At 42.8% G+C, this 15,866-nt stretch overlaps 1 protein-coding gene across 1 annotated transcript in view; it reads right to left on the bottom strand.

The window, feature by feature from the left end:
- The window catches only part of CD164 (CD164 molecule), a 206,463-nt gene that overhangs the window by 153,970 nt on the left and 36,627 nt on the right, over positions 1 to 15,866 (bottom strand). The window contains exon 3 of the mRNA XM_085611194.1: positions 9,719 to 9,799. Within this exon, the coding sequence (XP_085467320.1) occupies positions 9,719 to 9,799 (81 nt within the window). The remainder of the gene's footprint in view (positions 1 to 9,718; positions 9,800 to 15,866) is intronic.

Here is a 15,866-nt window from a genome sequence, read left to right as displayed (position 1 = left end):
ATCAATTTTAGGGAGGCAGTGTTAACGAATGGTTGCACTTGTCAATGATTACTTTAAAAAAATACTTCAACACTAGTGAAAGGGTGACTTTGATCTAATCAACAAACATTCACTCCCTTCAATTTTTGTGAATTTTAATGAATGGATTAGTTAGACTGGCTGCTTCTGCTCACAACGCTTTCACAATTTTAGTGTTCACACTGGACTTGTGGGTTATTGTTTCACTAGATGAGCCTGTGGTCACCGACTCCAATTGCAGCGGCGCCACTCAGTCTTTAATCCTTCTGATGTTACTAAAACAAGGATCATTAACACAGAATCCGTTATCACAGCAAGCTTACTTCATGTGCTGTGATTGTGGAATGTGCTCATCGCCACATCCTGTCACATTCAGCCAGTCTGATTTTTTAAGCAATCAGCACCTTGCATTCTGGGATGCATATAGTTTCGCTGTTCAAGTGTCAGACTTTAAATCACTATGTAGTAAGTGTTATTGGGTGATACGTCATGATTGGGCTGGAACCCTTTGTTTGTGGCCATATGCTCAGACGTTTTAGGGTCCATTCACGTTTGTTCAGACAGACATTTTTTCTGTGTCCTTCGTGAAGTCGGTGGGAAGGCCCTCCGTGGTTCACAACACTCCACCCTCAAAGTAAAGCCTCCTGTTTTTGTCCCCTTTGTGGTCCCGTAAATAAAAATTGAGTCACAGCCCGCCGTCTATATGAAAAGCTCAGACAGTCACCCACTGGTGGAGGGAGGACAGGGCCATGTCTAAACCAGGCTGGAAAATGTAGATTGCAACAAATATGGTTAACTAAAGAGGGTGGGAGATGTATTCATCCATGTGACATACCATCCATACAGTGACAGCACATGCCATACCATACCATACACTGATCGGCCATACCATAAAATACCATTGCATACTATACAATGACAGGCCATGCCATACAATAGCAGACCACCCCATACCATGCCATTCCACTGCATGCCATACAATGACAAACCATACCATACCATGACAGGCCATAGTATACCATACCATGCCATGCCACACCACACAACACTATACTATACTATACTATACAATGACAGATCATACCATAATATACGATGACAAGCTATATGATACCACACATTAGCATGCCATATAGCATACAATACTATACAAGGACTGGCCATACCATAATATACAATGACAGACCATATGATATAATACCCTGCTATACTATGCCATGACAGGGCCATACCATGTCATACTATACAATGACATATACCAAACCATATTCTACAATGACGGACCATACCATGCGATATCACGGTTATAGAGCCCATGTTGGAGCTATTAATATCATGGTGAGAGGGGTGTCTGTGTTTCCTGACCACTAATGAAAGTAGTGGCAGAGGTGGAAAAGCATATGTAAATATTCTTGACCAGCTTATCCACAGAGCAATGCTTTTGGATTGAAGGTGTGGATACCCTGCTTAGGAAGTATGGGCAGTTAGGATTTTCTTTTGTTGCAAAACAGGTCTATTTCTGCAAACTCCCACTTGTGAAACTGGCTTTTGAGTAAGGGGTATTGTTTCCTCTGCCTCTTCCTTTAAACATTCCTGTAAAAAAACCTCTGTAGAAGGTTCTAGACATACAGGTTTGTCCCTTGTTTTTGCACTGTGACCCAGAGATATCGGTGGTAGCAGTTTTTGCACCTTGTTTGCAATTGGGCCTACGAAAAAGAACCACGTTATGTGTTAGTCTGTGGAGCGCCCATTGATTTTGCAACCTCAGTGTCCTTCATTTTTTTTTTTTTTTTTTTTTTTTTTTTTTAAGAGCTGTGTCCACTTGAGGGCCGAAAAGATGTTCTTTATCGAATGGGAGATTTCGTATGGCCTGCTGTACTTCAGGTTTAATTCCTGCCACCCTTAACCAGGGGTGTCTACGTAATAGCATACTGGTGTTTATATCCCTAGCAGCAGTGTCGGCTGCATCCAGTGCACATTTACTAGAATTGTTGGTAATAAGTTTACCTTCATTTACTATTTCCCGACCCCCTTTTCTATGCTCCTCTGAGAGGTGTTGGAGGAGCCCCTCTATTTCCTCCCAGTGGACCCGGTCATACCCTGCTAACAAAGCCTGGCTGTATGCCAATGATTAGCTGCTTGTGCCACAACTCATTTACCAGAGGCATCTATGAGCTTGGGACTCTTTCTGGAGATGGTTAATCTCCAGTTGTTTGGGCATTCGCTCTTTTCCTTGTGTTGGACACTACTAGAGAGTCCGGGGTTAGTTGACCTTTATAAAAAAATGAGGTCTGATGGTGCTGCTTTGTACTTTTTGTCAATGATTACCCATGCTTTGAAACGATCTTTAAAAAGTATTGTGCCCCTGGGGTGTGGCTAGCCTGACTACGTGATGGCCGCAGCCTAAGAGAGCTCCGGCAGTCGCCACATCTATCCTGCAATATTTGCACCTTCTGATCGACCGGATATCGCAGGTACGGCAGCATCAGCGTCTGAAGATGTGGTGCACAGCCTCTGAAAATTTGGAGGCTCTGCAATCAACGAGGCACAGGCGGCGACATCCTACGCACTTTCGCTGTGGCAGAGACCGTGGCGGCCATCTTGCGGCTCGCTGAGGTCATGTGTGTGGATCGGCATAGTACCGCGTGCTCCACCGGAGCTGTGGACTGGGCCGTTGTGCTGGCTGGCGGCGATTGCGGTGAGCGACCAGAGGAGTCACTGCCTGGAGCTGCTGAGGAAACTGCAGATATGCTTGCCGGGGGCTGCGCAGCCAGGTACGGGGTCCGTCACGCCCGGAGGACACAAACTGCATGGCCTAGGGCCCTTGAGACGTCGACTTCCCCTGAGCAACCCCATTTGTAGTAAGGACAGCTGCCAGCGAACCACAATCGGCTCCCCGCAGCATGAGATTGGGGCCGCCAAATCAACACCCCCTTCTTGTGGCCCCTGAAAGTCACATAAGCGGGAGCAGCTGATTTCCCCAGAGCACTACCTCCCTCGTTCGAGTGAGCGGCGAGGCAAGGGCAGCGGCACACCGGAGAGCGGGGCCTAATTGAGCTCGGCGCTGGCTGCGACTGGATTGCTGGAGTACCGTCCTGGCCTGCGGAGGGTGAGCAGGACAAGCCTGAATCTATTGCAGCAGTTTGGTTTCGCAAGCTCCTGCTGACATCATTGCTGCTGTGTGCGGACATCTGGGGCCTTCTCTGTTCCGGTTGTGGGGCCTGGTGGAGCTGCAGGGTTTCACGGCGCTGTCTGTATTTGCTTTTTATAATATATGAATGCACTGCTGTGCTGTCACACTACATGAGAAGTATCACCATTGACCAGTCGTTCAGTTGGTAACTATAAATATGAGGCGACAAATGGCCACCCAATAACACCGTGTGAGTGCACAAGCTTGCGGCTATAGGCCTTTTAGCAAAACGTAGGGTTGCCATGAGGAGGGATCCCATGCCCACTCTGGCAGAATGGCACACTGACTAAGCGTACTGTTCTACTCAATCCAACAATTACAACGCATTGATGCCTGTGAAATGCACACCCAAAGACATATGGGGACCTTTTAGACAATATTTGATAGAGACAGCGGCTGCAGGAGCCCCACAGGAGGAGCAGGATCGAACTGGAAAGGGGTGACGATGTGGTTGGAGGGCACGTTACGAGTGATAACTGTACAATGATTCAGTGGTACACTGTATCATCAATTGCCTGTTTGTTCCCAAGAAGTACATCACAGCTGGGAAAAGGAAGACTACGATAATGCAGCATTGTTGCGTTATTGGTCAAGCAGTGATTTCATTGTTATTCACTGTAGGGTGGCACAAGGCAGAATATGCACTGTATGTAACCTGTATTACAGATTGGACTGTCAATATTGATAAGATTCAATGGTGATGTATGTTTATTATTCTGTTGATTTTCCGTTTTCTTTTTCCATTTCCTTTCGGTTTTTATGTTTTTGCTGTTTGTTCATGAAAAATGATCAAGTTCCAAAAAAAAAAAAAAAGTATTGTGCCCCTCTCTGCATTTGACAAAGTCTCAAGCAGAAAATCCTCCTCTAGTGACTATTGAGTCTTTATATAGAGGAACCTGATGGAATGTTGCTGCATGTACTTTTAGATCCTGGTAAGCAGAGGCATCATCAGGTGGTGATGGGCGAGTGGGATATCAGTCTGGGTCAGTGTCAGCTTGAGGCTCAATATCATAATCATCCCAAGAATCCCCTGGTTGTGCATCATCTGGGATATCCGGATGTTCCTCCACTATTGGTTGAGTGAATAGGTTTCCTGCCTCAGACAAATGTTGTGAGTGAGGTAGTATAGGAGGTGTTTGTGGTATAGGTGAAGTGGGAATGGGAATGTGCAATGGACTAGTTTCAGCATCCTTTCTTTTCTTCTTTACAGGTTGAACAGGAATGTCCAATGCGTCCCCAAAACTCTGTTTTTTATAAGTCCGTTTCGGTGGTTCTATCATTATTTTCTTTGCTCCAGGCTGAATTTGCAGTCTGTTATGGATCGAGCTTTTGATGAAATTGCTTGAGAATGGGCGCTGGAGGAGATTTCGGTCTGAAAACGAAGCATTTCGGTGGTGGAAGCTTTATTTTTGATGAGGGAATATTCGGTTCCAAAATATGGAGTGTTTCGGTGCCGAGACCGAAGAGCGAGGTGTGGCCTTGGATGTAAAAGAGCTGGCGGCCCCAGCTGTAAGTCGAACTTTCGAAGCGGCTTCCAAGGCACGTTTTCGGTGTGCGCCATGGCTTGTCTGCAGTGACTGCCCGTGAGCAGGTATTTCTGTGGAAACCGATTGTTTGGGCTTAGGATCAGAGGTAAAAGTACTCACTGTCCGTTGTTTCTGCGCTGGCTGAAGAATGGTGGAGTCATCCTCTGAGACTCGGAATAATGGATGGAAAGTGATTCCACCTGTGCCGCTAAAGCTTCTTCCTCCTCTTCTTGTCGACCGAAGATGCCGGGGACATCATCCGCTTGTTTGCGCTGCATTTCCGGTCATTTCGCATGTTGGTCCCAAAGAGTCTTTTTAGAACGAAAGTGTTGCAGGGATTCTGCTTATACACAGAACTATGCGTAGAACCCCAGGACCTCAGTGAATTGTGGTGTACCAGAAACTCACCTCAGAACCCAGAACCCAGTATCCGGCTAGCATAAGTGTCCCATTCGTTATCCGAGATTCGGCTCAGAGATCCCAATGAAAAGACAACCCAGAACAAGCTACTTAGTGTACTCTCAGGAATGGTGGGAATCGGAAATACCTGTTCGTATATTATTCTCACATCAGTCCACAACAATAATCAACAGAGACACGGTGTAAATAAAAAGAGTTTATTTTTATAGACCACGTGTTTTAAGATGCAGTACTTTGGCTAATACAAGCAGACAAATGATTAAAATCAAAACCATCAGCATAGTTACAATACCATAGAATATAAAAGGGGTGATCATATTATAATGACAGTGGATACTACCACCTTCCCTGTATTAAGAAGCTAATATTATTATTAGGCTAGTAGAAGGTCTCTTAGGCTTGAATAGGGGACCCCATACCTCAAAGATCAGCTTAGTGAAATCACATCACAGGAGTATCAGGAGTCTTCTCGCAGGAAGGCTCGTCTTCGGTCTGAATAATAAACATGATGTCTGTGATATTAAAAGCACCAACTTTCAGGTATGTGCAGCTGCTCGTGTGTTATGACTAAATAGTGGGTCGATCAACCTAGAGTGGAAAACATGCATTGTCTAACAACTCAGACTGTTTGTCACATCGTGTGCAGACCAAGGTCGCTGCGCAGAGCTCAGGATGGTAACAACAGATTGCTCTCGTGTGAGGCAAAACTCGAGTCAGCAGTTTGTTTAAGCAATAACATGTGAACGCAGTGTCGTGTGCAAAAGCAGCAAGATGGCTTTCTAACTTCTAACGTGGTTATGCTAACTTAACAATGTATGTACGTATTAAGGAAGTCCTTACTACAAAAGGATTTGTAGGCCTCATAAGCATCTTCAATGCTCAGGCGAGAGGCATAAGTTACAAACAGGATATTGGTCGGTGTGAGGGTATTTGGAGTGACACTTCGACAGAAACAGAAAGGACTGCGTTCCATTAGCACATCCTTCTCCAAGAGCGTTGTGAAATGGAGAGATTTTGCCCTTCTGGGCGCAGCCCGTACGCTAAGGAAGACCTGCTATGGAAAGGGTGTATGAGGCGAAATAGTATATCGATCAAAACAATGCAGTCGAAAGATATCAAAGGACGAAAGGAGTCTCGAACCGTAGCGCGAGATACTAAATCCGAACCGGTCAGCAGAAAAAAGCTATATGAAGATGGCGTTGATGACCATGCGCAGTACTACAAAGAGGAGGAGTCACACAGCCTCGTGAATTGAAGAAAACTTCTTGGAACAAAAACAAATTATAATCCTTTGACACCAACACTAGATGGTTGACTTATGCAAAGCATGTGTATCTACAGCACACATGCCTTGAACAACAGATGTTTCAACCAACTGAGAAAGAAGCTCTGAATACTAAATTATCCAGACTACTGGTATTTGCTCTAAATCATCAATCATTACGGTTTGAAAAGTTTGTGTAGAAAGTGGTAACCAGCCAGCAAGTTATGCATGGAATGAATGAAGATTTTCTGCTGTGCCTCTACCCTGAACGTGATCACGTCATATGCTACACTATGCATCAGACCTTTGCTTTGATTAAACAGTCAGCTGATAAGTGGCTTCTTCCCCCACCAAGAATTCATCATTGAGAAAAATATTTTCATCCCGGAGATCAATGGCTTCCTGCATTCGGATAATTCCACCTATGCAACCACACGTGTGACCATTGAGGGAATATCCATAGGACCAATCTGTCAGCCAACAGGGAGCTAGGGACACAGGCTGATACTGCTGGCAGATGCACTGTAATCCTTGCATTATGAACAAACCAGATGAATCTCATAAAAGTAGTTACTATGCAGGAATCTCTAGTGAAACAAACTTGTCACAGACACCTCCTGCTCATTTTGTGGATTTGAAGATTCAAATTGTCTTGAAAAGAAAGGTCATATTGCAAAGAAATTAAAACTCAGGGCAGTGACTTTGGCTTTGAAATCATTTTTCCAGTTCTGAAGGACAAGGAACTACTTGTACAGACAATTCAACAATGAGGCACTACTTCAATAAAGAATGGGGATGCAAGTCAAGGACTCTACTCATAGCACAAAAGATATGGCACCCCAGTTTCAAGGCGATGCATCAACCAGGTGTGCAAGATCACAAGAATATGCATATGGGAAGAGTACAAATGGGCCATCAATGATGAGCTACTGAGTGGCATTTTGAGCAGTTAGGGATGACCAAACAGATCGCTTTGAAACGGCAGACAATTTAAAATACAGCTTCACATTCGGGTTGCACGTGCCTAGTGAAGGTGTTCTTGAAAGGTTGGTCTGAAATGCATAGTTTTTTCGATATCTGTAATTTTAAATAAGGAAATCCTTATTACCTATAATAATTGCATCTGTCACATGAATCTTTAATGAATTCAGGAAAATCCCTCCCTCTTCTTTGAATATCTAGAGATAGGCTGGCTGCATAACTTCTTACAGTAGACCACTATTTTGATGAGCACGTCAAGATCAACTAAAGTAAGGGATAAGTTCTAATAATGACAGAGACAAGAACTAAACAACTAAACAATTGTTCATTCAGAAGTCGGAGGATAATCATTAACAGATACAGAACTAGTATACCTCTAAATTATAGTGATGTCAGAAATGACCACTGGTATTAAAATGGCTGGATAGGACAATGACAAGAGTGAAATGCCGAACACATCACGGAGGGAGGAGATGGTCAATTCAGGGACGGGGTTGGTTCAGAGGTCAGGAACACCCCCCCCCCCCCCCCCCAAGATTACATTCAGATAAGAAGGCAATACTATTGGAAACAATAAACAGTCTCAACGTAGTCTTGTGGGTGACATAGTGGAAAATAAAAGCAGCAAGTTACATTGAAGCACAGCATTCTGAATTATCTGGCTAGCCGGAATGTTCAGTCTTAGGCAGAGTGACTAGATGTTGTAACACGCATTAGAAAAGCTAGCAAGTCTAGCTCTTTGTTAGGCAGACGTATTTGATAACAGTTGGGCGACTGTGTTCTAGAAATAAAATTCCATCGTGAATTATTATCCTGGGTTACAACAATATGCAGAGTTAAGTTGTACCCGCGAAGAAAACCATCACAAAAGGGAGTTAGACGATGTTCTTATTGTAAGTGGCAAAATGAAAAAACATACAGTGCAAAATATTCTATAGCAGATAACATTGACAAATGGGCAGCATTTTTGTGGCATCTTTTAAAAAGTCTATGTACAAGCACATCTTTAAACGAGAACACAAAAAATGTAAATCCAACGACATGATATCATGATATAAGTAAAATCAATGAGTTTGCACATTGAATTGCATAGTCATTATGTTTAAGGCATCCAAAAATCACGCATGCCCTAAACAAAAAGCCATAAACCAGCAATTAAAATGTTTGGGTGTCAGCAAAGTAAATATATCAAAAAACACACATACCAGCTCTCAACACAAACAGCTTATATCCTAAAGTATAATAAAAGGACTTCTTGATCCACAAGAACACAAATGCAAGGCCAGCTTTCAGCATTGGTGAGCTGGTCAAGGGTGCCAAACTGTAGAGAGGCACACTGAACGGTCTGCTTTAGGGTCATGGAAACAGCAGTGTCCCACTCCCTTGGCTCCAGAGATTCAGGTGAAAGTGCTCTTAATCATTTTTAACGTGCTGCGGGAGCTCTTTTAAACTCAGTCAGCTTCCTTGCCCTCCCCATCTCACTCACTACGACCACACACCAAAAACTCCCTGTCCAACTCCATCCAACAGCTTGACACCAGCAGGAAGGAGCTAGCCCATGAGGGATACAGATGAGCTGAGAGGTGCAGAAATGTTTGTGTTCAGAGACTAATCACGGCTCTGATGTTATCAGTCAACACAAAAGTGACTGCTGCCTCCTTATATCCACCGGCATGAACGAGGGAGTCCAATTTCTTTCCACCCAGGCAGTTATCCAAGCAAGGACCGGCTCTGCACAAACGGGACAAAGTAACCATCTATTAAATGCCATGGAGTTATATGGACAGTTCCTACAAGTAATGGTAAAGCAAGAAAAACGCATGAAAGACAACAGCTCAAAAGGGTGACCCAGAGGCCACACTCTCTCTGTACTACTGCTATTTGTACACTTTCGTAAACAATTGCCAACATGAGGTGAACAACTTTAGCCAGACCTAAAAAGGTAACTCCTTGATGTTAAAAAAATGTTTTGTTTTTAAGCATTCAGCTACCCTTTCAACTAATTGAAATAATGTAATGTATTTAGAAAAGTTTGAATGATGGAGAACCCTTTAGTCGCAAGTATGCAAAACAACTCAGAAGATGCCAGACAGAAATGTTTTATACTTGATAAACACAGGAAGCCAGACCCTCTCTGGCAATATCATGTGGTGGAATGGTACAGAGATGTCCTGTTTGACTGTTACCATAAGATTACTCACAGTATATGGTTACCAACAGACACTTGACCTGAAAAGATTACACTCAAAGCAAATTCAGTGTTTAATAAAAGCAGCATAAATCATGGATCTTGAAATGGAATAAATTGATACTTACCAGAACATTGTGAAACTTCATCAAAAACCGTACAGTTATTTGAAACATCCGTTTTATTTACACAGCTACTGCCGTTTCCATCTAGGTATAAACAGGAAAAGATCACTGTTGTCATTAAATAATTCGGAATTCGCTTTTAATTGAACACATTTTATGTTAAATACTATTAAAAGGTCGCCAACCACTTGCACTGCCAAATATCTTGCCCTTCAATGAAAATATTCACTTGAAAAATAAACTGATCAAATGAGGGAATGATTCAGCAAGGAGGATTTTAAAAAAAGGTATATAGCTACCTTTTGTGATTTACATTAGTCACTGCTTTCAAACCACTGCATAACCATAAGATATTAAAAGATAAATGTTAAGACCTCCATCAACCAAGCAGAAGTGCTGATCGAATGAGCTGAAAAACTGAATTTTAGAACATCCCTTGCACAACAAGGTTTGTAAGTTTCATCTAAAACAAGTTTAATTTGAATTTTATAACAAGTATCAATTGAGATCATAAATCAGTACATACATTCAATGTTGGATTCAATACGTCAACCATTCTGTTGGGAAATACATAACGGTTTCGAATAGGCACTCCAAATATCCATGAATACATTTAAATATGTCATTAAAGTAGCAATAAGATTAAAAGCAATCAGAAATTCCACACCAAAAGGGTCCATGTCGTCAATTCATTGCAATGTTTACTTCCTTGAAGGCAGGGTATATGTCTTGCAGTCTTCATCTTAAGTTTTCTCTTAGCAATGTGAAGCAATGAGGGTTCAGGGGTGGCCTGGCTGTAACAACGAAAGGGGCACTCAGCTGTGGCATTCGCATTTTGGGTGGGGCTACCTCACATTACTCTTGTCCACTGTTCCACCCTAAACCTGGCATCATTGATGCCCATCTCCAAATAGGGAGAACCCCATAATTTCCTTAAAGTCACTGAGCATGTCACAAAACCCCATATTGATCTCAATGATCCACCAATAACCAATAGCAAGCTCTCTAATGAGGATGGTTCATCACTTCCTGTAATTTTAATTACTGGTTATGCTGAATGTACAGTGTACAAAGTTAATTAATGCAGAAGCCGATCTCGTGCTTCTTCCGCACAAGTAGCCGACCTTATGGCTTTGGCCAGAACATGCATCCTTGCTGAGAAAAAGGTTGTCACATTATTCACTGACTACAAAAAAAGCTTTTGGGGTACCTATGATGTCAAACTCCTGTGGATGCAACACAAATTTTTGACCTCAGCCAGGACGCCTTTTTAAAATTGGATGTATGTGAATAATTTCTACAACAGTATTCACTAGATGCAGCAATGCTGCCTTTTATATGGTCATTACCAGAAAAGAGATTGGCCGTGCAGTTTGGAAAATGATATCTTCTCTACAATAAGGATAATGACGTTTTTTTACTGCATAAAAGGATTCCACCGTCCTCGCATGCAGGACAAAATATTCTATAGATATGACTATCAGTTCGGATCTTATGATGCAGAAAAATCATTGTACACTGCAGCTCTTTTGATGTTTTTAGGTTATCATATGCCTTTAGGTAACGGATAAATACTACCTCTCTCTCCCTATAAACGGAAAAGCCTCACGGACATTAGAGTACATTACTTGTTTATTCTACTACCGTGTAAAATGTTAGATGAAAACACTGCACCACTTTCCATTTTCCTGCCTTACTTTCACTATTTTCTGATTTCACAAATGACATGTTGCTGAATTCACTATTTTACCGCTTAAGAAAAGTATAGCTTTCTGGAATCCTTCACAGGTCGCACGCCTCTTTCTTCCACAAACTGCTACTAGGTAGAACGGCGAGAAAAATCACTACCACTAAGAAAATTGCAAAAACAGTTATGAAAAATACTTTATTACTGTGCGTTTCTGAAAGCTGGTAACAGGCAGAGCTTAGCAAAGCAAACCTTTTGTTGATGTCATTTTACAATACATTAATAAGATTTCCTGCCACTTCCACCATTTTTCTGAAACAAAATGTAGATTTATAAAGCCCTATATTGCCCAGAGCAGTCTTAGCGCTACCACTACCTAAGGGTATGAAAAAAGAAACAGAAGTTGAGTAATCAAACATTTAAAGAGATCTATTGGCAGAACAGCCATGTCTTTAATGCTTTCCTAAATTGGAGAAGACCTGTAATTTCCTTCAGCTTAAGAGTAAGAGTGTTCCTAAATTTGCTCGTGCCGATACCCAGCTTCTGCCTCCACAATGGAATTTCCTGAATTTAAGAACAATTACGTTATTGGCTGCCAATGAGCTCAAAGACTTGTACGGAATTAACAGGAAAATTTGTGATTAAGATGGTTAGGGGTAGAGTTGTGCAGTACCTTGAAGACCATGCATAAGGCCTTTAAATTAAATGCGCCTTTTAATAGGCACAAAATGTAGCTCTTTAAAGGGACTGTAATGCTGACTGATGCTTGGGAATACCGAGCAGTATTAGAGCTGCCGCATTCTACAGGATCTGCAGTTTGTTTATAAGTCTTAGCTGCATATTGATGTACAGCGCTGCACTGATTCTCGTGGAATGGAGACGGCTGATCAAAAGGTCATGATTGAGCGTGTCGAATTACGGTGAGAGATCTAGAACTAAGGCAGCATTTTTTTTATTTTATTTCCACCTTTGTATAGATCTTATGTCCTCAGATGCCACAATCGAGCATCAGTGCTGTGCTTGCTCCTGAACGCAAACTGGGTAGGGTCGAGCAAGTAATTGGTGTTTATGAAAGATGCCAGCTGCGGATTCATGGCTTTTTCAACTATCTTGGCTGAGAAAGGCAGACGTGTTATGGGCCGATAGTTGCTAAGGTCAAAATGGGTAAAGATGGCCTTACAGAAGCTTTTTTCCAAGACTTAGTAAAGTAGCCCGAGTTGAGTATTTCATTTAATATGTTAGCCAAATGCACGGATATCGTTTTAGGAACCAATTGTATTACTTTTAGAGGACATGGGTTTAAAGGGAAGCCCGAATTAGTAGAATCGATTAAGATAAGCACCTGATCTCCAGTAAGTGGGGAGAAAAAAGCTAATGGTTCTAGCTTAGAGGGAAGGGGACCTCATTATGAGACCTGAAGATTGAAGTGGAGTTAGCAGCTAAGAGGTTATTATATACATCTTCAACTTTTACCTGAAAAGCAAGAAGAATCAAATTTTTGCTAATTTCTCTTTTTCCTCTGGGGAAATACACCAATATATGAAGTCTGTGTACATTAATCATCATCATGTCAGAACAAGCATTGGTAATGCCAACAGTGCTGGCTTTAAAGGAATGTTGTATGGTAATTTGAAGCATTACAAGTAAATTGCACAGGAATAGATATGCATTTGGGCTGAGACCACCAACTGTACAGTAATATTTCTGTAGCTTAAAAAGGTAATGTGACAATTGCATTGTCAAGCAAGACCTAAAAATCCATGTAGGTTAATGACTGCCCTCCTTCCATTTCTGCGGCTGCCAGAGAAAACATAAGCTATTTAGATGCTAAGGCACTTAACCCCTTCCCCGCTCATAACGGAACCGCTCCGTCATGAGCCACGGTTGCCGTGTGCTCATGACGGAGCGGTTCCGTCATGCCACGACCGTTGGCGGCCGCTCTGCCCACGCGGCGCTGTTTCCCCGCCTGTGCGGGGGGACAACGCAACTGGGCGGAGTCATGACGGAACCGCTCAGTCATGAGCACAGCTCAACCGTGGCTCATGACGGAGCCGCTCCGTCATGTGCACAGCGCCACCGCGCTGCCCCCCCGCACCTCCCAGCGCTGCGGCGGAATTCCCGCCGCAGCGAAGGGGTTAAACAGCATTACAATGTCATGTGTGCCCCTCAAGGTTCAAGCTTCGGCAGCGAGATAAATAAACAAAATGAGCATAACTGTGTGGAGGGGAATCAATATTTGTGTGGAGGGGAATCAATATTTGTGTTGAAACGCACAACTTCTGCCCTATTAAACATATACTCTTGGCTACCATCAGGAAGGGGAAGGCAATCCCCTCTCGAGTGATGCTCACATAATTGTCTGGTGACAGCTGCGCTATCAAGCCCGACCATAAAAGGACTCAGGATATCAATTGCAGGAAAAATGTTGAAGGCTTAGGTGAGACCTGTCACAAATATTTAAAAAATGGGTTTTGCATTCTACATCAAAAGAGATTAACAACAAGGGGTTAAAAAGGATTATTACGGAATCTATAAACATACTAAACAGAAATGCATTGCAACTCCCTCAAGTACGTGGCTGAGAAATACACTCGTATCTCTTCCAAAACTAGACCATGCAGATCCTTTTTTGTGATACGATCAACACACACACACACACACACACACACACACAATGCTACTTACTAGTATGCATCTATTCTTGGCACGTAGAGCTGTAGATTTGTATACTTGAGCATAGATCGCCATCTGGTGTTGGGCTCGGATGTTTGCACTTTTTTTTTTGTCTTGGAAGAAGTCTTTGTAGTCACGAGGTAGGGGACTCCTCCTTAGGACGATAGTGCCCATGTGCATCGACTCCATCTCCACATTGTTTTGCCATGGAGGGCTATGATGGAGTTAGTAAGAAATCGAAAAGGATGTCCATGTGTAATGTATCTAAGTAGAATAGTACTGGAACAGTTAGAGGTATCCGGGGAGGCGGGTGGGCGTATACAAATCTACAGCTCTACAAGCAGAGAACAGATGCATACTGGTAAGTAGCAATTTCCGTTCAAGGCATACGAGCTGTAGACTGTATACTTGTGCATAGACTATACAGCAGTTACCTCCTTAGGGGAGGCTACTTGTATCTGTTGCAGCGGTTTGAAAAAGTGTTCTTAATACAGCCTGGCCCACACTAGCTTGTTGCTTTGCTTGCACGTCTACACAATAGTGTTTTGTCAACGTGTGTGGTGTAGACCAAGTTGCTGCTTTGCAGATGCCATCTAGGGGAATGTTCCCTAAGAGTGTCATATACGCCCCTAGTTTACGTGTGGAGTGAGCTCGAGGAGGAATGGGTAAGGTGCGTTTAGCTTTAGCATAGCATATTTGGATGCATTTAACAATCCACCTTGCAATCCCTGTTTTTGAGATAGGATTGCCTTTATGAGGTTACAAAAAGTTATTTAGTCTTCTTAAAGGATTTTGTTCTTTCAATGTAGTAAAGTATTGCTCTATTTACGTCTAGCGTGTAAAGAGCTCGTTCTGCTACGGAGTCTGGTAGAGGGAAAAACACTGGGAGTTCTACAGACTGGTTCAGGTGGAAAGGAGACCCCACTTTAGGTAGACATCTGGGGTTAGTCCTATGAACCACTTTGTTATGATCAATTTGCAGAAATGGTTCTTGTATGGTTAATGCCTGGAGTTCACCGGCTCTTCTGAGAGAGGTGATTGCAACCAGGAAAGCTACTTTCCAGGTGAGAAAATGTAATTCACATTTATGCAGAGGTTCAAACGGGGGACCCATCAGTCTGGTAAGGACCACATTTAAGTTCCATATTGGAGAGGGTGGAACTCAGGTGGAATTATCCTTTTGGGTTCTTCCATAAATGCTTTGATAGTTGGTACCCTAAACAAAGACAAGGTCTGTTTTGGAGATAGGCTGCTATTGCAGCGAGATGTAGTCGAATGGATGTATACGCTAGGTTACATTGTTGTAGATGCAAAAGGTAACAGATGATGTTTTGAATGGAAGCATCTAGTGCGTTGATTTTGTTATTTGTACAGTAAATTGCAAATCTTTTCCAGTTTGCGGCATAGCAAGCTCTAGTTATAGGACGTCTAGCCTGTTTAATGATGTTCATGCAGTCTGGCGGAAGATTGAGGTAGCCTAACTCTAAGATTTCAGGAGCCAGATCGCAAGGTTCAGTTGACTGGGATCTGGATGCCTGATCTCTGCATGGTTCAGAGTGAGATCTGGATGCCTGATCTCTGCATGGTTCAGAGTGAGAAGCTTGGGTGAGAGACGTAGCTTTTGATGAGGAACTACTGATAGTTCTAAGAGCATTGTGAACCGTGGCTGTCGGGCCCATGTTGGTGCAACCAGGATCATTGTGAGGGATTGCGGTTTGAGCTTCCGAACCACTAGCGGTATGAGTGGGAGAGGCGGAAAAGCGTAAGCAAATTTGTCTGACCAGTTCATCG

The sequence above is a fragment of the Triturus cristatus genome, chromosome 6, assembly GCF_964204655.1.
Source record: "Triturus cristatus chromosome 6, aTriCri1.1, whole genome shotgun sequence".
NCBI classification, from domain to species: Eukaryota; Metazoa; Chordata; class Amphibia; order Caudata; family Salamandridae; genus Triturus; species Triturus cristatus.
The sequence above is the reverse complement of the archived record's forward strand: the minus strand, read 5'-3'. Positions and strand labels throughout refer to the sequence as shown.